The 20,143-nt window shown below is 41.4% G+C and overlaps 2 protein-coding genes across 2 annotated transcripts in view; one reads left to right on the top strand and one right to left on the bottom strand.

Moving 5' to 3' along the window:
- Positions 1-18,114, bottom strand: part of ssuh2.1 (ssu-2 homolog, tandem duplicate 1) — a 60,797-nt gene extending 42,683 nt beyond the window's left edge. The window contains exons 1-2 of the mRNA XM_061923781.2: positions 17,993-18,114; positions 17,669-17,789 (exon numbers count right to left, since the gene is read on the bottom strand). The gene's annotated coding sequence lies outside the window, so the exon portion shown is untranslated. The remainder of the gene's footprint in view (positions 1-17,668; positions 17,790-17,992) is intronic.
- On the top strand, positions 2,601-13,864 carry mmp24 (matrix metallopeptidase 24). The gene is made up of 10 exons (XM_061923780.2): positions 2,601-2,717; positions 4,191-4,339; positions 4,450-4,566; positions 7,198-7,297; positions 7,365-7,569; positions 7,674-7,835; positions 7,909-8,126; positions 10,491-10,629; positions 10,697-10,963; positions 12,441-13,864. The coding sequence occupies exons 1-10, from the start codon at positions 2,601-2,603 to the stop codon at positions 12,806-12,808; spliced, it is 1,842 nt and encodes a 613-aa protein (XP_061779764.1). The 3' UTR covers positions 12,809-13,864.
- Positions 18,115-20,143: the final 2,029 nt, after the last annotated feature.

Below are 20,143 nucleotides of genomic sequence, written 5' to 3'. Positions count from 1 at the left end.
TATCAGGTCTTAATTGTGTCTTCATTGTCTTATTCGGGTCTTTATCATGTCTCCACATGTGTCTTTCTTATGTCTTTATTGGGTCTTATTTCAGAATCAGATTCAGCTTTATTAGCCAAGTATGTTTAACAAACAAGGAATTTGACTTAGTAGATTGTGCTCTCTTGTTCAATTTGAGAAATAAGTAAAAACGCAACTATACCCTTAGGGCCATCCACATCATCTTGGTATGAGAAACGAGAGGGAAGTATTAAAGAAAACCAAGGACAAAAAGGCATTAAAAGAGCACATAGCTTCTGCAACCAGCTGCCACTCATGTTTCCACGTGTGTCTTCTTCATGTCTTTATCAGGTCTTAATTGTGTCTTTATCGTGTCATGTATTTATCACGTGTAAATTGTGTCTTAATGGTTTTCTTTAGGTCAGTGATTCTCAAATTGTTGTACGCTGGCTCTATCTAGTGGTATGCCAAATAACCACTTGATTAAAGTACAGTGTTTAATTTCATACATTCAAATACAGTGTTACTGTTCAAACTGTGTGTAATGTTACAGTGGTTTAAAATATTACATTTATCCATCCATTCGTCCATTTTCTACTGCTTGTCCCGTTCGGGGTCACGGGGGGTGCTGGAGCCTATCTCAACTGCATTATATATGTTAAAACCTCTGCCTTGTTTTTACCGAATAGTTAAGACTACTACGCTACTGTACTTATTGTTGGTTATTATGGTGGTACTTGGAGTGTCAATTATTTTCTGAGGTGGTACTTGGTCAAAAGAAAGTGTGAGAATTAGAGATGTCAGATAAAGACTTTTTTGCCAATATCTGATATTCCGATATTGTCCCACTCTTAATTACCGATTCCAATATCAACCAATACCGATATATACAGTCGTGGAATTAACACATTATTATGCCTAATTTTGGTGTGATGCCCCGCTGGATGCATTAAACAATGTAACAAGGTTTTCCAAAATAAATCAACTCAAGTTATGGAAAAAAAATGGCAACATGGCACTGCCATATTTATTATTGAAGTCACAAAGTGCATTATTTTTTTTAACATGCCTCAAAACAGCAGCTTGGAATTTGGGACAGGCTCTCCCTGAGAGAGCATGAGGAGGTTGAGGTGGGCGGGGTTGGGGGGTGGCGGGGTGGGGGTAGGGGTGGGGGCGGGGGGTGTATATTGTAGCGTCACGGAAGAGTTAGTGCTGCAAGGGCTTCTGGGTATTTGTTCTGTTGCGTTTATGTTGTATTACGGTGCGGATGTTCTCCCGAAATGTGTTTGTCATTCTTGTTTGGTGTGGGTTCACAGTGTGGCGCATAATTGTAACAGTGTTAAAGTTGTTTATACGGCCACCCTCAGTGTGACCTGTATGGCTGTTGACCAAGTATGCGTTACGTTGTGAAAAACCGTAGATGTAACGTGACTGGGCCGGCATGCAAAGGCAGTGCCTTTAAGGTTTATAGGCGCTCTGTACTTCTCCCTACGTCCGTGTACATAGCGGCATTTTAAAAAGTCATAAATTGAACTTTTTGAAACCGATACCGATAATTTACGGTATTACATCTTAAAGCATTTATCGGCCGATAATATCGGCAGTCCGATATTATCGGAAATCTCTAGTGAGAACCACTGCTTCAGGTCTTTTTATGTCTCCAAATGTGTCTTCTTCATGTCTTCCCTGCCCTCTTCACCCATCCATCCATTCATGTTCTACCGCTTGTCCCTTTCGGGGTCGCTGGAGGGGCGGCATGGCGTAGTGGGTAGAGCAACCGTGCCAGAAACCTGAGGGTTGCAGGTTCGCTCCCCGCCTCTTACCATCCAAAAATCGCTGCCGTTGTGTCCTTGGGCGGGACACTTCACCCTTTGCCCCCGGTGCCACTCACACCGGTGAATTGAATGATGAATGATAGGTGGTGGTCGGAGGGGCCGTTGGCGCAAATTGCAGCCACGCTTCCGTCAGTCTACCCCAGGGCAGCTGTGGCTATGAAAGTAGCTTACCACCACCAGGTGTGAATGTTTGATGGGTTCTACATGTAAAGCGACTTTGGGTACTTAGAAAAGCGCTATATAAATCCCAGTTATTATTATTATTATTATTATCTTCATGTGTTTCTTCATGCCATAACTGTCTTCCTCGTATTGCATCTGTATCGTATCCGTATTGTCTTCTTTGTTGTATCTTTATCTTGTCCTAATTGTGTCTTCACTGTGTATTCTTGTTTTCACTGTCTTATTGATGTCTTTGTCATTCTTCCCTGGGTTTTCGTCATGTATTCATTTAGGTCTTCATTCTGCCTTCATGTTTATATTGTCTTTTTTTAATGCCTTCGTTGGCTCTCCATCAATATTTTCTTTGCGTCATTTATTAATAGTTTCCTTTGTGCTGTTGCACATCTGTGCCAGTGCGTGCGCGCGCAGGCGCAATCAGCTGAGAAGCGCATGCGCAGAGTTAGTGGGGATGAGCTTTGTGTGGGGGGGCAGGCAGAGGCAGACAACAGCGAGGCAGAGGAGCGGGGATGATGAAGACGAGGGGCTCGAATAGTGTTCTTTGGTAAACGGGGCAAGCACGAGGCGGGAGGGGGGGAAGCTGTCATGGCGGTGGGGGTTGGCGGAGTGAAAAAGAGGAGGGGGGGCCTCAGCTGGAAAACCTTCCCAATTTTCCTGTGGCTCGTGTCCGTGTGCGGAGGGGAGAAGACATTGATTGTGGAGGTAAGCTGCAGGATTTCTTTATATTAACATTACTTAAATATGCCCCCCCCCCCACCTGCATCACTGCTTATAAACAACTAGACACCCTCTCTAATGATGTGGGAGGTGGGGGGCACACTGCGATGAAAACAAGAATGATTGCTACTGGCTAATCACTGTTAATTGACATGTTGACCCCTCCCCTTCCCTCCTGTTCATGACTGACATAGTGGGGGGGAGGGAGGTACCAAATATAGACCACCTTTATTATTTATGGGAGAAAGAGGACAGAAGGAAAGGAACGTTGGCGCTAAAAGGACGCTCTGATGATGATGTGGTCATGTGATGTTTTTGATGTGAGGGAGTGCCACTGTCGTCCATGTTGTTTACCTTGTCGCTCAGTCACTACAGACCTCATAAGAATGTGCAGAGGGGACAGAGCGCCCCCTACAGGCTAGTAATCAGGTCTAGGGGAGATGTCGTAGTAGGTGGCTACAAACACGCATGGACAGATTGAGTCATACGAATCATACAGGCCAGGAATAAATCAAATATGAAAGATGGTTCCGTAAAGCAGTGTTTAACTGGTGTGCCATGAGATACAGTCTGGTGTGCCATGGGAGATTATCTAATTTCACCTATTTGGGTTAAAAATATTTTTTGCAAACCAGTAATTATAGTCTGCAAATGATGTGTTGTTATGGAGTGTCGGTGTTGTCTAAAGCTCGACAGAGTAACCGTGTAATACTCTTCTTTATCAGTAGGTGGCAGACGGTAGCTAATTACTTTGTAGATGTCGGAAACTGCGGAAGGCAGTGTGCAGGTAAAAAGGTGCCTAATGCTTAAACCAAAAATAAACAAAAAGGTGAGTGCCCCTAAGAAAAGGCGTTGAAGCTTAGGGAAGGCTATGCAGAACGAAACTAAAACTGAACTGGCTACAGAGTAAACAAAAACAGAATGCTGGACAACAGCAAAGACTTACTTTGGAGCAAAGACGGCGTCCACAATGTACACCCGAACATGACATGACAATCAAATGTGCCCACAAAGAAGGATAAAAACAACTGAAATATTCTTGATTGCTAAAACAAAGTAGATGCGGGAAATATCGCTCAAAAGGGAGACATGAAACTGCTACAGGAAAATACCAAGAAAAGAGAAAAAGCCACCAAAATAGGAGCGCACGACAAGAACTAAAACACTACACACAGGAAAACAGCAAAAAACTCATACGGTGTGATTTGACAGGTGGTGACAGTACACCTACTTTCAGACAAGAGCTATATTGATGCATGGTTGGTTATGCTTTAAAGTCATATCCAACAATTGCGACAATGACTTTTTACTGTCAACTGAGTTTTGTTTTTTTAATGATTTCTGCTGGTGGTGTGCATTGGCTCAAAAAAGGTTGAAAAACACTGGCGTAAAGAACCGGTCTGATATCATGTGACAGGAAGACGGCGGCATCTTCTGATGGTTAGTTGTCCTCCGCAGACTTGGCTCAAGAACTTCGGCTACCTCCTGCCCCAGCACATGCGCACGTCCGACCTCCGCCAGCAAGAGGTGATGAAGTCTGCCGTGGCCGCCATGCAGCGCTTTTACGGCATTCCCGTCACCGGAGTCTTGGACGACGCCACACTCCAGTGAGTCGCCTCGATGGGAGCGGAGCTTCAATCCTCTCCATTTCTGAATTTAAGCAAGCGCTGAAGTCAGAGGAGAGGACATAATTTGAACAGCTGTGATTGGTTCCCAGGTGGATGAGACGGCCTCGCTGCGGCCTTCCAGATCAACCTCACCGCAGCCGACGGCAGCGCAACAAACGTTACGCCCTGACTGGACAGAAGTGGCGTGACAAAAAGATCACGTACAGGTACGGGTGTTTTTTTTATCATTGACTCAAGAAATCCCTACGCTCCCACGACACCCTGAATGCATCTTAGCATCCTACTCTGCAACATGGAGAACACCTTTTTGTTAGCATGTTGGCTTAGCGAGCAGGCGTTGTGACTTGGACACGAAGTAGGTGTGTGACCTTAGCAGCTGACTCCCCTGAAGCTGACTTAGGGGTGGTATGGCGTAGTGGGTAGAGCAGCCATGCCAGAAACCTAAGGGTTGCAGGTTCGCTCCCTGCCTCTTGACATCCAAATCGCTGCCGTTGTGTCCTTGGGCAGGACACTTCACCCTTGACCCCGGTGCCGCTCACACTGGTCGGAGGGGCCGTAGGCGCAAATTGGCAGCCTGGCTTCTGTCAATCTACCCCAAGGCAGCTGTGGCTACAAATGATGGGTTCCCACTTCTCTGTGAGCGCTTTGAGTATCTAAAAACAGAAAAGCGCGATATAAAATCTACCGTGTTTTTCGGACTATAAGTCACAGTTTTTTCATTGTTTGCACCGGGGGTGCGACTTATACTCAGGAGCGACTTACAGTATGTGTGAAATTATTAACATATTACCGTAAAATATCATATAATAGTATTTAGCTCATTCACGTAAGAGACTAGACGTATAAGATTTCATGGGATTTAGCGATTAGGAGTGACAGATTGTTTGGTAAATGTATAGCATGTTCTACAAACCCCGTTTCCATATGAGTTGGGAAATTGTGTTGGATGTAAATATAAACGGAATACAATGATTTGCAAATCATTTTCAACCCATATTCAGTTGAATATGCTACAAAGACAACATATTTGATGTTCAAACTGATAAACCATTTTTTTTTTGCAAATATTCATTAACTTTAGAATTTGATGGCAGCAACACGTGACAAAGAAGTTGGGAAAGGTGGCAATAAATACTGATAAAGAAATGCTCATCAAACACTTATTTCGAACATCCCACAGGTGAACAGGCAAATTGGGAACAGGTGGGTGCCATGATTGGGTATTACTGGGCTTTGTACCGAGGATGTCGTTGTGGCTTGTGCAGCCCTTTGAGACACTTGTGATTTAGGGCTATATAAATAAACATTGATTGATGATTGATATAAAAGTAGATTCCATGAAATGCTCAGTCATTCACAAACAAAGATGGGGCGAGGGTCATCACTTTGTCAACAAATGCGTGAGCAAATTGTTGAACAGTTTAAGAAAAACCTTTCTCAACCAGCTATTGCAAGGAATTTAGGGATTTCACCACATACAGTCCGTAATATCATCAAAGAGTTCAGAGAATCTGGAGAAATCACTGCACGTAAGCAGCTAAGCCTGTGACCTTCGATCCCTCAGGCTGTACTGCATCAACAAGCGACATCAGTGTGTAAAGGATATCACCACATGGGCTCAGGAACACTTCAGAAACCCACTGTCAGTAACTACAGTTGGTCGCTACATCTGTAAGTGCAAGTTAAAACTCTCCTATGCAAGGCAAAAACCGTTTATCAACAACACCCAGAAACGCCGTCGGCTTCGCTGGGCCTGAGCTCATCTAAGATGGACTGATACAAAGTGGAAAAGTGTTCTGTGGTCTGACAAGTCCACATTTCAAATTGTTTTTGGAAACTGTGAATGTCCGGACCAAAGAGGAAAAGAACCATCCGGATTGTTATAGGCGCAAAGTTGAAAAGCCAGCATTTATGATGGTATGGGGTGTATTAGTGCCCAAGACATGGGTAACTTACACATCTGTGAAGGCGCCATTAATGCTGAAAGGTACATACAGGTTTTGGAGCAACATATGTTGCCATCCAAGCAACGTTACCATGGACGCCCCTGCTTATTTCAGCAAGACAATGCCAAGCCACGTGTTACAACAACGTGGCTTCATAGTAAAAGAATGCGGGTATTAGACTGGCCTGCCTGTAGTCCAGACCTGTCTCCCATTGAAAATGTGTGGCGCATTATGAAGCCTAAAATACCACAACGGAGACCCCCGGACTGTTGAACAACTTAAGCTGTACATCAAGCAAGAATGGGAAAGAATTCCACCTGAGAAGCTTCAAAAATGTGTCTCCTCAGTTCCCAAACGTTTACTGAGTGTTGTTAAAAGGAAAGGCCATGTAACACAGTGGTGAAAATGCCCTTTCCCAACTACTTTGGCAGCCATGAAATTCTAAGTTAATTATTATTTGCAAAAAAAAAAAAAAAGTTTATGAGTTTGAACATCAAATATGTTGTCTTTGTAGTGCATTCAATTGAATATGGGTCGAAAATGATTTGCTAATCATTGTATTACGTTTATATTTACATCTAACACAATTTCCCAACTCATATGGAAACGGGGTTTGTATATGTTATAGTTATTTGAATGACTCTTACCATAAAATGTTACGTTAACATACCAGGCACGTTCTCAGTTGGTTATTTATGCCTCATATATCGTACACTTATTCAGCCTGTTGTTCACTATTCTTTATTTATTTTAAATTGCCTTTCAAATGTCTATTCTTGGTGTTGGGTTTTATCAAATACATTTCCCCAAAAAATGCGACTTATACTCCAGTGCGACTTATACTCCGAAAAATACGGTAATCCATTATTATTATTATTATTATTCCCACAGCATCTCCAACTTCACTCCCAAAGTGGGCGAGAAGGACACCCAGAGGGCCATCCGAAACGCGTTCAACGTGTGGCAGGCCGTCACGCCGCTCTCCTTTCAGGTGACGCCCAACCCTTTGCACTCGCCATCTTCTTTTTTTTTTTACTCATTCCTCCTGAAATCACCAGGAGGTGCCATACTCTGAGGTCAAGAACGAGGGCAAAGAGGCCGACATCATGATCTTTTTCGCCTCCGGTTTCCATGGCGACAGCTCTCCGTTCGACGGCGAGGGGGGCTTCTTGGCACATGCTTACTTCCCTGGCGCCGGTATCGGAGGCGACACACACTTTGACTCGGACGAGCCGTGGACGCTGGGTGGAGCCAATCGTGACGGTGAGTTCTTTGCCTCCTGTGGTTTCCACGTTGGAAGCTTCACGCCTTGATGAAACAATAATTTCCTGTCATCTTCAACATTAATTTTGACCTACGCGCTCCAGGAAATGACCTTTTCCTGGTGGCGGTCCACGAGTTGGGCCACGCCCTGGGTTTGGAACATTCCAACGATCCAAGCGCCATAATGGCGCCCTTCTACCAGTACATGGACACGCACAGGTTCAAACTGCCGCTGGACGATCTGCAGGGCATCCAGAAGATCTACGGTGAAAAGCGACGAGAGGAAGTGGACCAATAAGGTGCCGCCTCCTCAGCTAACATGGATTTTTGTCTCATCAGGCGTCCCCACTGCCATAATGGAGCCAACACGCCCGCTCCCCACCTTGCCTTCCCACCGCACGCACTCCACCTCCACGCGACGAGGTCACGACCGCCATTCCCGCCCGCCGCGCCCCCCCAGCGAGCGCCCGGCGTTGCCCGGAAATGGCAAACCAAACATCTGTGAGGGCCAGTTCGACACGCTGGCATTCTTTAGGCGTGAGATGTTCGTCTTTAAGGTGCGTCCTCACAATGTATACACTAATACATGTCGGGGTTGGGGAGGGGGGCGCGTTGTTGGGGTGGGGGGCAGCGGGGGTGTATATTGTAGCGTCCCGGAAGAGTTAGTGCTTCAAGGGGTTCTGGGTATTTGTTCTGTTGTGTTTATGTTGTGTTACGGTGCGGATGTTCTCCCGAAATGTGTTTGTCATTCTTGTTTGGTGTGGGTTCACAGTGTGGCGCATATTTGTAACAGTGTTAAAGTTGTTTATACGGCCACCCTCAGTGTGACCTGTATGGCTATTGACCAAGTATGCTTTGCATAGTGAAAAGCCATAGATGTAACGTGACTGGGCCGGCACGCAATGGCAGTGCCTTTAAGGTTTATTGGTGCTCTGTACTTCTCCCTACGTCCGTGTACACAGCGGCGTTTTAAAAAGTCATAAATTTTGCTTTTTGAAATCGATACCGATCATTTCCGATATTACATTTTAAAGCATTTATCTCTATCACATCTCTAGTCTTAATGTCTCTATGTCAATACAATGGCTTTCTTAATGGTAAAAAAAACTATCTAAAAAGTTGGAAACAGTTTTTATGCTCTAGCTATAAAAAAATTATATTTATAATTAATAATTCATTCTTTTCAGAAATTAATTTATCATGGCCTGGCCCGGGACCAGTTAACAGCGAAAAATGTGAGTTTTTTCCATCAGAAGTAGATCTGGCTATAAGAGCCTGAGTGTGTGCATAAAAGATAACCAACAAAATGTAGTTTAAGTATGTTTATAATTAGATATAAATAAATAAATGTATTACTAATGTTTTACAAGTTATGTAAAGATTTGTATTTACTAAAATCACAATTGAACAATAAACAAAAATACTACATTGACAACTATGATCCAGTTCAATCCAATTTGTTCAATAGTCATGTGTTTATATACTGTATAATAATGATATCAAAATATAGTAAAATAATTTGTGAATAATAATATTACTATCAGGCTTTGTACACCTTTTCCATGGCCAAATTCAAGCACTTTTTAAGGACTTTCAAGATAAATTTTCCAGTATTTCCAGTACCCTTCAAAAGGCGAAAACCAGTGTGAATCAATCCATACCCTTGTTGTTTGAGGTCACTAAATGCTGTCTGTAAGAAAAATACGGAAGATCTGCTAAAACCTAAGCCTAACATTGAACCAGCAGTTATCATTAACTGAATGGGGCATAGAAAATGAAGAAGTGTTTCTGTAGACTATTCAATGTCATTGTGTTTGCAAACGTTGTTTACTTGTTTGTATCATCATCACTCATGTATACTGTACATCATACCTTACAAGAAATAACATTATTGTTTACTTGTTTGTTTGAATCATAATTCATGTATACATAATTCCTTACAACAAATAACATTATTATTGTTTACTTGTTTGTTTGTATCATAATTCATGCAAACATCATGTTCATTAAAACGACAACCTCCCGGCATGATGGACCGATGCACCACTGTCCTCTTGGGGGCGACACATGACAACAACCTAATGTAAGGGCTCGTGCAAAGCCAACAGATCAAGCGTGTAGCTTTCATTTTTAAGGAAACTTATTATATTTTTTTCCCATTTTATAATTAGCCTATTGAGTCAGACTGCCGAGAAATGTGATGAACATTTCCAAGCACTTCACCCAAAATTAAAGCATTTTTCAAACCTTGAAAACACAACATTAAAATTCAAGCATTTTCAAGGTTTTTAAGCACCCGTGCGAACCCTGTACTATATTCCAGATATTGTCCAAAGTTTATATGAAACTTTTAAAAATAAGTTGATATGTGCAAGGTGGAAAGAAAAAACATTAAAAATTGCTACGCTGCTTCTGCATTAATGGAAAATGTAAACAAAACACAATAAACGGGAAAAACTACAAAAAAACAAATGTTCTTTAGACATCACATATTTAGGGATAATATTTGGCAACTTTAAATAGTACAGTCAATTTAGACATAGGGCCATAAATCTGTCACGACGGCGGAGTTTGAAGCGATGCTAAATTAGCAATTATCTCTAAGGGCTTTTGATGGACTCACCGCTGTAAAAGAGCTTAGCAGAAACAATGTATACATTTATTCATGAGGTAATTCAGTCCGTCAAACTAAAACAAGCAAACACCAGCACAGCACGACGAGTGTGGTGATGATCAGCTACTGACGTGCCTGGTCGCCATAATCATGTCCCCAGGGGCTGGCCCTGCTCATACTGTGGGTGTCAGCTGGCAATGGTGGGATGGAAGGCCAGGAATGAAAAAGCAAACCTTTGTTGGCGCGAATTCCCCAAAGTATTGATCCTGCACGTAGACGATGACAGGCTACCTTGTTTGTGCTTCAGGACCGCTGGTTCTGGCGTCTGAGGAACAACAAAGTTCTAGAAGGTTACCCGATGTTGATCGATCATTTTTGGAAAGGTTTGCCGCCTCATATCGACGCTGCCTATGAGAGAGCCGACGGAAAATTTGTCTTTTTCAAAGGTGAAGGAGGATTCAAATGACAACTTCCTGTTTTGTTTTGAAACTTAACGACGTCATCGTCTCTTAGGGGACAAGTACTGGCTGTTCCGGGAGGTGACTCCTGAGCCTGGCTTCCCCCGCAGTCTGGCCCAACTTAATGTGCGCCTCCCCGAAGGCGGCGTGGACGCGGCTCTGCGTTGGGAGCCGGTGGGAAAGACGTACTTGTTCAAAGGGGACCGATACTGGCGCTACAATGAGGAGAGGGGGGCGGCCGACCCGGGCTACCCGAAGCCCATCAGCGTGTGGAAGGGTGTGCCCCCTGCACCCCAAGGGGCCTTTGTCAGCAGGGAGGGATGTGAGTGTCATGCACCTACAAACACCAACACTCATACGTAAATACACCAACACACACAAGTAGTATGTACAAGTACACAGTAAATATACGCCCTTGTTAACACATTCACACTGACCAACACACACATACTGGTTATCATTTGGAATGGGGACCAAGTTTTTGATCATCACTTGTGGAAACCAACCTTTCTACAGGTTGTGGAGGCATAAAAAAATTTGGTAAAATGGCCACTGCCCAGTTAGCTCATACACATCTTTAAATCTCTGGATTGATGAAGTAATGAGTTGATCTTTCTTACTGGGGACCCTGGGGAAAAAGAGTTAATATGGTTCATGGGGAACAAATTTAAATAATTTTGCATAATACACACAAATTTGTATGTGACTACTGAGGACCATAAAAAAAAAAAAGTTCAAATTAAATATGACATGATCCTCAGAATACAGCACTACAGCTGTCCTCCTATAGGACGTTTCACCACTTAAATATTAAAGCAAATCCTGCATCTTCTGTGACATTACTGAAAACTGCTATTTAGCAGTAATAAAGTTGTCTGCAACTCCAACTACCATATATAGAAGGATGGAAAATTCTGAATGTGAATGTCAAATGTGAAATGTCAAAGCTTAAAAATCACTTAGACATCTTCAGAATGGATCTGACTATCATTTAAAAAGGTTTCCCTTTAGGGGACCTGTTTTTTTGTCCCCATACCGTCAGAGGTCCCCTAAAGGTGATTGTGTAAACAGAGCGATGTCCCCATTAAGTAAGCATTGCCAGAACACACACACACACAAGTCGGCACACACACTTACGCACAGGTACACATACTTGCACCCACTAACACGCAAAGATAAACACACACACATAGACACAAGGACGTACAGGTCCACACACGTACTGTATTTTTCGGAGTATAGGTCGCTCCGGAGTATAAGTCGCACAGGCCGAAAATGCATAATAAAGAAGGAAAAAAACATATATAAGTCGCACTGGAGTATAAATCGCATTTTTGGGGGAAATGTATTTGATAAAACCCAACACCAAGAATAGACATTTGAAAGGCAATTTAAAATAAATAAAGAATAGTGAACAGGCTGAATAAGTGTACGTTATATGACGCATAAATAACCAACTGAGAACGTGCCTGGTATGTTAACGTAACATATTATGGTAAGAGTCATTCAAATAACTATAACATATAGAACATGCTATACGTTTACCAAATAATCTGTCACTCCTAATCGCTAAATCCCATGAAATCTTATACGTCTAGTCTCTTACGTGAATGAGCTAAATAATATTATTTGATATTTTACGGTAATGTGTTAATAATTTCACACATAAGTCGCTCCTGAGTATAAGTCGCACCCCCGGCCAAACTATGAAAAAAACTGCGACTTATAGTCCGAAAAATACGGTATGTCAACAAGCATAAGTGGTCTTGTGTGTTTTTGTACCCCCCTCCCCACTCCAGACTACACCTACTTCTACAAGGACCGGGACTACTGGAAATTCGACAACCAAAAGCTCTCGGTGGAACCTGGATACCCAAAATCCATCTTGAGCGACTGGATGGGATGCGAACAGTCCCCAGACATGGAGTATTCTGACGGTAAGGGTAACCGTGGCGACCGCCAGGGCCCCCTGGACGACCGGGACATCATGGTGGCTATTAACGACACCCCAGCCACGGTCAACGCCATCGCCGTAGTGATCCCGTGCATCCTGTCGCTGTGCATCCTGGTCCTGGTCTACACCGTTTTCCAGTTTAGGAACAAAAGTGTTCAGCAGGCCGCCATGACGCCACACTACTACAAGTACACTGTGCAAGAGTGGGTGTGACTAACAAAGATGGCTGACAGCCAAAAATGGAATGTTGTCGGTTCCTTTACGCCGACGCCCCCTCCACGATGAAGAAGACAGGCGATAATTTAGGTGACCAATATTGCTAGAACCACGACATCACATTGTTTTATTTACAAATTGTCCAATGCTTTTTTCCTCTCGCATACTAGCTACTCGCTAAAGGCAGACATGACACTTTCACGTGCTCGCTAGTTAGCATGTGTTGTTAGCACATATTCACGTTCAGGTGCACAGGTCACTAGGACAGGCAAGAACGTAGGGAGACATTAGCAGCTAGCTGTGACATTTATCTTTTTATGTCAAGCTTTACGAAGAAAAAAGGTTCTGTAAATAAAGTAAATGGATCGTCAGATAGAAATTATGACAATTCTCAGTAATTGTATGTGAAAAATGTTGACAAAGGACTAGTTAGGTCGTTTACGTGGCGTGTTGCATTAGTTGGCCTGGCCGTACCAGCTGGCCGGGGCTTGTCATATCATCCCATCGTACCACATTTACACACATACTATACTTACTGTTAAAAGACAGAAGCAGGGAATTGTGTAAACAAGCCCGGCTGATGTGTGCTGAGATTCTTCCAAGGTTCTGCTGAGGTTCTGGTGGATCTTGTCTACAGTGACATACCGGTACCTTTAAAGGGAGATGCAAATCTGCCACAAAAGAAGCGTCCCGGGGGCGTGGCTTGAAGCATCTGCATCTTCCTTTAGCAAGCACGTTGTTGCCTTTGTTGGTTTGTAAAAACATATCACAAATAGCTTTAACAGTTGGCTTGTAAATGTAAATAAAACCTGTTTTTGATTGATTATAAAATGTAAAAAAACTTTTCAAACACATTTTGTATTTAGATTTATTGACAATGCAATGAAGTTTACGTCACTTTTTATTTTCAAGCACAAAGCTTTTTTCTAGTTTGATTCCACCTCTTTTTTAACCTCTTCATGTTTGGCATGTTATCATGGCCCACACCTTTATTCAAGAATGTTTTTTTTTCTATTTGTTGGAAAGGTCTTTTCAATAAAATGTCAAATTTTATTCATGTTTGTGGATCATTAATTAACACATTATCACATGACTACCACACTGCATGTGGTGCATGTCTGCAAATTTGCATGACATCACCACCTGGACAAACGCCATCTGCAGCAGAGGCGACTCGGCAAACCTCAAGGATTCATTTTTGTATTTTGTACCTGTCCAAGTCAAGCAGCCATACTCCGGTGTCCCCGAATGCATCATGTAAAGTTTCAATACCAATTGGTGCACGTAATCATGAAGCGCATGTCATCCACCTTTCTGTTTCCCAGCATGCACTGGGGCAACACTCCTGGATCCTCTGTGTAGCAACAACACACACTTAGTAACTGTACTTCTTATACAGTGTATGTACAGTTGTCCCTCGTTTATTGTTAATTGGTTCCGGACATGACCGTAATAAATGATTTTCCGCAAAGTACTGTAGGAATAATTTTTTATCAATTCAATATTTTCATAGCTAGAGCAATTTTTTTTTTCAATATCTGAATAAAGTTAACATTATTTGAGCCTTTCAGACATGAAATAACACCCTGAAGTCACCTTTCCACTCTTGATTCAATACAGCAGGGGTGTCAAACGTACGCCCTGTGGGTTTTATCCGGCCCGCGGGATGAGTTTGCTAAGTATAAAAATTAACCTGAAAATTTTGAATGAAAGAAACAGCTGTTCTAAATGTGTCCTCTGGATGTCGCAATAGCAATTCTCTGTATCTTTGTAGATGACGCTACATATGTACAAAATAAACCACGTTAGTACATCAGTCGAGGAAAATTATCAAACTACATAAATAACATACTGTAATTGGATTTTGATATCACTTTTTATCTTGATAGATTGAAAATGAATCTCAGGATTCTAAGAACGGCCCTGCAATGAGGTGGCGACTTGTCCAGGGTGTACCCCGCCTTCCGCCCGAATGCAGCTGAGATAGGCTCCAGCACCCCCCGCGACCCCAAAAGAGACAAGCAGTAGAAAGATGGATGGATGGATGGATGCATGGATTCTAAGAACATTACTGTCATATTGAGTAAAAAACAATTTTTTGTGTTTGCAAACCTTACAAAAGCATATGTTTCTCGTAAAACTCACAAAGATACATTATCTAAGGCATTATTAGACATATTGCATGTTTTGTTTAGGAGTTATGTTTAAATAACTGTCATATTGAGTATGACAGTTATACTCCAATATTAGCACATAAATTATTCAGAAAATATAAATAACAACAAATGAAGTATTTATACTATTAATCGCAACAGGTAATTGTAAAAAAGAAAAAAAACAACAACATTATGATTTGTACATTTTGGGCTTGATCTATTTTTAAACAAAGAAAACAATCTTAAGTTGTCTTTATTTTTAAGTTATCGTGCCGTGATTTTACCAGTCCGGCCCACTTGGGAGTAGATTTTTCTCCATGTGGCCCCCGATCTAAAATGAGTTTGACACCCCTGCGACACGGTAATGCTGTCTGAGGCTAAGCCAATCAAGGGCCATGATACTAAACAGCACGCTCTGATTGGTTTGGTTTTCTCTAGTTGCCAATACTACTGCAGTATTGATAGTTTTAGTTTATTTTGACATATGTATGCTTCAAATGCTTGATTTAGGGCCAAAAAACTGTAGAATGTGCTTCACAAAATTACATTTAAATGTGGTGACATCACAATATTTTAAGCGCGATGTGACAAGGGACCATACTTGCCAACCCACCCGAAATTTCCGGGAAACTCTTGAATTTCAGTGCCTCTCCCGAAAATCTCCCGGGACAACCATTCTCCCGAATTTCTCCCGATTTCCAGCCGGACAACTATATTGGGGGCGTGCCTTAAAGGCACTGCCTTTAGCGTCCTCTCTCACCTGAAAAGGAGACTATTATATATGTCTCCGTTATCCATAGGTTAACTATAACCCATAAAGTAGGCAGGCACAGAGCTATTTCTCAGCGTGTGTTTATTCCAGCCGGCACCTTAATACACTGACACACAACATCCGGATTCCCATCATGCATTGCTTCAAAACTACGGCAAGTAGTAATGTCCAAAATTTTCAGTCGGACCAACAATATTGGGGGCGTGCCTTAAAGGCACTGCCTTTAGCATCCTCTCACCTGAAAAGGAGACTATTATATATGTCTCCGTTATCCATAAATTTATCTATAACCCATAACACGGTGGCCGAATGGATATAGTCACTCATGAACAGTGTTGGGTTGATTACTGAAAACCAGTAACTAGTTACAGTTACTAGTTACTTTATTTCAAAAGTAACTCAGTTACTAACTCAGTTACTTACACCGAAAAGTAACGAGTTACTGTGAAAAGTAACTATTTAGTTACTTCTTCTTTTTTCCTTTTTTTTTCAGGCTCCCATTAATGCCCTTTTAGCCTTCATTTCAGTACTGTTATTGCACTGGAGAATAATACAATCTGTTGATCAACTTGACATGCATTTGCATCACTGAACTCTGCTAAGCAATGTGGTCTACATACAACACACAAAGACAAAGATATGTTTCAAAGGGCCAATTAATTTCAGGTCAGAACAAATTGACAAAACAATTTTAAATAGCTGCAACATAATGGCACTTTAACTTTAACTTTAAGTAGATAGGATCTTTGATCCAAGACACAACTTACATTTAACTAAAATGTTATTTTCTTTGTGCTTGACAAAAGAAAAGTATTTAGAATGTCTCCATGTTAAGAAACTCGACTTCTGGCTTCACCATGATGTCTTGTTAGTAGTTATGAGAGTACATTATGTGTGTGTGTGGCCCTTTAAGATATGACAGCATGTGAGGTGAGTGACGTCAGTGAGTGAGTGGGCGAGAGAGGTGAGGGAGCGGCGACAGTGAGTGCGTGCAGGTGCTCTAGCTTGGTGGTTGGCTGCGTCCAATAAAGTCACAAAGTTGCAACAAACCGCCGGCCTCGTCAGTCACCCTCAGCTGTAAAGACCCACTTCCGGGTAAAGTGAAGGTTGTTAGCCCCGAAGTACATAGGCCCTGGAGGAACGTCTCCCCTGCGCCCCTCAACTACGGTCTGGGAGCCCCCTGCCCCCACCCACACAAAGCACGCCTCTTCTCTGCACGCCTCTTCTTTTCCTTGTGACACAGAAGGAAGACACCGCAGCGCTGCAATAAAACACACTCAGATCTTCTGTTTCTAGCCGATACTACATAAAAAAAAAACGTAAAGTAACGCAGTAACGCATCATGTAGTAACGGTAACTGAGTTACTGACTATAAAAAAAAAACGCGTTAGATTACTAGTTACCGCCGAAACTAACGGCGTTACAGTAACGCGTTACTTTGTAACGCGCTAGTCCCAACACTGCTCATGAACGGTCAGAGAAGCACAAGGCGGCGGCAACGCAGTATTATGGGCCACCTTGCAAGCAACATCCCGTTCTCATTTGCGGATGTTTTCAACAAATCCGTGAAGGATATATTACCGGATTCGGGGATCGCTCGCCAGTACTCAAATGGCAGAACAAAGGCTACTCAAATAGTAAAAGGTAAGTGTTTTTTTTTTTTTTTTAAGTAAGCAGCAAGTACAGTACAGTTAGTAGAACAACTGTGTTTTCATTACTGTGTACTCTACTATAAATATATATATATATATATATATATATATATATATATATATATATATATATATATATATAGCTATAAATATACTCCTTCCCCCTTAACCCCGCCCAATCTCCCGAATTCGGAGGTCTCAAGGTTGGCAACTATATAAGGGACCACTGTACAATTAATACATTTACATAAAGTAGGAAAGTGTGTCATTAGTTGACCTTGTGATGAGGACATGCCTGTTGAGTCAGGGGTTGAGGGTTCCTTTTGTTCCTGATCTTTATCACTTTTGGTCTCTAGGCTCACATCTCCTCCCATCAAGCTTCACGCTGCAGGTCACACCTGGACATGATGACATGGCTTTTATTTACTGGACTTTATCAACAACTGTACCATGTGTCAGTAATGGCGGCAACAAGAAAAACACCATCTATGTTGCATAAAATAAGCTATATTTTTTTAGGAAAACATGGGCTATATTTGGAACACATCTTATTGGTGACTTGATACCAGCAGAATACAAAAATGTTAGACAATACTCCCACCTGCAGTTGATTTGTCTTAAGGTCGCACACAACACGCACAGTGCCACTTCCTGTTTCCAGGCAGTTTCCTGGTGGCTACAAAGATCGTGTATAGTTCAAGACAAGCAATCCCTCGTTATACAACATCAATTGAATGTTTGATTCTGTGCTAGTGTACAGTGATTTATTTAATTTCGTCATCAACAGTACTGTACTATAACAAGATGTAAAAACTGCCCCTGTCACAACACACAAATGAGACGAAAAATGTGAGCTTGATAAACAATAGAAAGGAGTGTCACCTCTTCATTTTTTGTGTCTTCTTTGTTGTGACGTCGAGTAGGTTGCGACGAACTAAAGTATACTGGACAATATTCATGACAAACGTGTGCGTTGTTTTAAAAGTGTGCTATTTGGACGCTGTATGAAAACAAATGTAAACAGGAATTTTACCTTTGCAACCTCTTTAAACTATTGACTAAATTTTATATTCATAAATGTAAGTTTCTCAATACACGACCTGTTTTTGTGACTTTAAAAAGTGACTTTGAAAAATAATTAAAACTCTACTTTAAAACACTCTCTACCTCTAACAACCAAAAAGCTGTGAACACTATGATGCCGTATTCCAAATATAAATTATTTATGGAACTTGTGTGTGCCTATAGCTTTGCATTTTGTTATATATATATATTTTTCATTCTACTTTCGTTACTTTATTGAGTTTACAACCCCCTGGCGCTGTTTTGTACTGTTTTTGTACTGTGTCTGTACTTGTTTTGATTATTATTATTTATTGGTTGTATGTAAATGTTGAATAGTATAAATAAAGGTTTGTAAAATTCCCCCCCAAAAAATTAAAAATAATTTTATATATATATATATATATATATATATATATATATATATATATATATATATATATATATATATATATATATATATATATATATATATCAGTGACATGCAGTCACTAGAGGCAGGTGAGGCAGGGCCTCACCTGCCATCATGGAAAGAAAAAAATGTAAAAAGAAAAAAAATTAATTAAATTGTTATATGTATGCAGTGATTATACTATAAAGTTATTTTCCATTTAACTTCACCAGTTTTAGATTATTTTTATTCAAAATCGCTGAATTTTCAAATTTGCCGTTCAAATACTGAGAAGAGACGGTGCGGTGAACAGCAGCCAGTTGAGGCACGTCACTCAGTGCCTCGACATGGACGGACTCGGCTAACTGCTGGCCTGCTGTGCAGTGAGACTGTATTGCTATATGAATTATATTATACATTTCCATAGTTTAGTTAGCTGAGGTATATAATGTACAGTGTATTTTGTCAACAACTGTATGTGTGTAACGTATTTCTTGTGCTGAGCGATTATAAAACGGCTGCAAAAGACGCACTGGCTGAGGCTCCAGTAGCCCCGCCTCCTGCACCCCCGCCGTAGAATTGTTATATCAACTAAAGCCCACACTTAAACTTTCCACGTGCAAGATTGAATCTATTTAAAAAAGTTATTTCATAAGAAGCCAAAAAGTGCAAAAACAGGAATGTTCATGTTGGAGGAGTTGTGAATGACTGCAGGGCCACAACATTAGATACACCTGCAGACTGCAGGTGTATCTAATTCACAACTCCTCCAACACGAACATTTTTGTTTTTGCACTTTTTGGCTTCTTATTAAATAACTTTTGTAACCTATTTTTATGGGCTTTCCTATTTGTGATGTTAAGTTCCTGTTATGCGCTGTTATACAGTATATGCCTTGAGCTCTTATTTTGAAGGCGCTAAGAGCGGAAGTGACGACACGTTGGAGTGGAGCGGAAGTTTTTGAAAGAAGGTAAATAAAGTGGTCCTCGTGTAAACTGGAGCCTCCGTGTTTGTTATTTTGTAGTTTCATACAGTATAGGCGACATTTATAAACCCTCGGTTACACTTTTTTAAATAGATTCAATCTTGCACGTGGAAAGTTTAAGTGAGGGCTTTAGTTGTGGACTTCATTTATAAGTATAGGTAAGACCATAATAACGTTTTTTTTGTTAAATGTGCTTTTTTGTGTGCTACAGTTTGTATGTGTAAAGTTAAAGTTAAGTTAAAGTACCAATGATTGTCACACACACACTAGGTGTAATGAAATTTGTCCTCTGCATTTGATCCATCCCCTTGTTC

This window comes from Nerophis lumbriciformis, linkage group LG28 (assembly GCF_033978685.3).
Source record: "Nerophis lumbriciformis linkage group LG28, RoL_Nlum_v2.1, whole genome shotgun sequence".
NCBI lineage: Eukaryota > Metazoa > Chordata > Actinopteri > Syngnathiformes > Syngnathidae > Nerophis > Nerophis lumbriciformis.
The sequence above is the reverse complement of the archived record's forward strand: the minus strand, read 5'-3'. Positions and strand labels throughout refer to the sequence as shown.

Coding starts and splice junctions, on each gene's coding strand:
- mmp24 (XM_061923780.2), top strand. CDS start 2,601: ATGGCGGTGGGGGTTGGCGGAGTGAAAAAGAGGAGGGGGGGCCTCAGC. Junction 4,567..7,197: donor GACAAAAAGATCACGTACAG/GTACGGGTGTTT, acceptor TTATTCCCACAG/CATCTCCAACTTCACTCCCA. Junction 10,630..10,696: donor AAAATTTGTCTTTTTCAAAG/GTGAAGGAGGAT, acceptor ATCGTCTCTTAG/GGGACAAGTACTGGCTGTTC.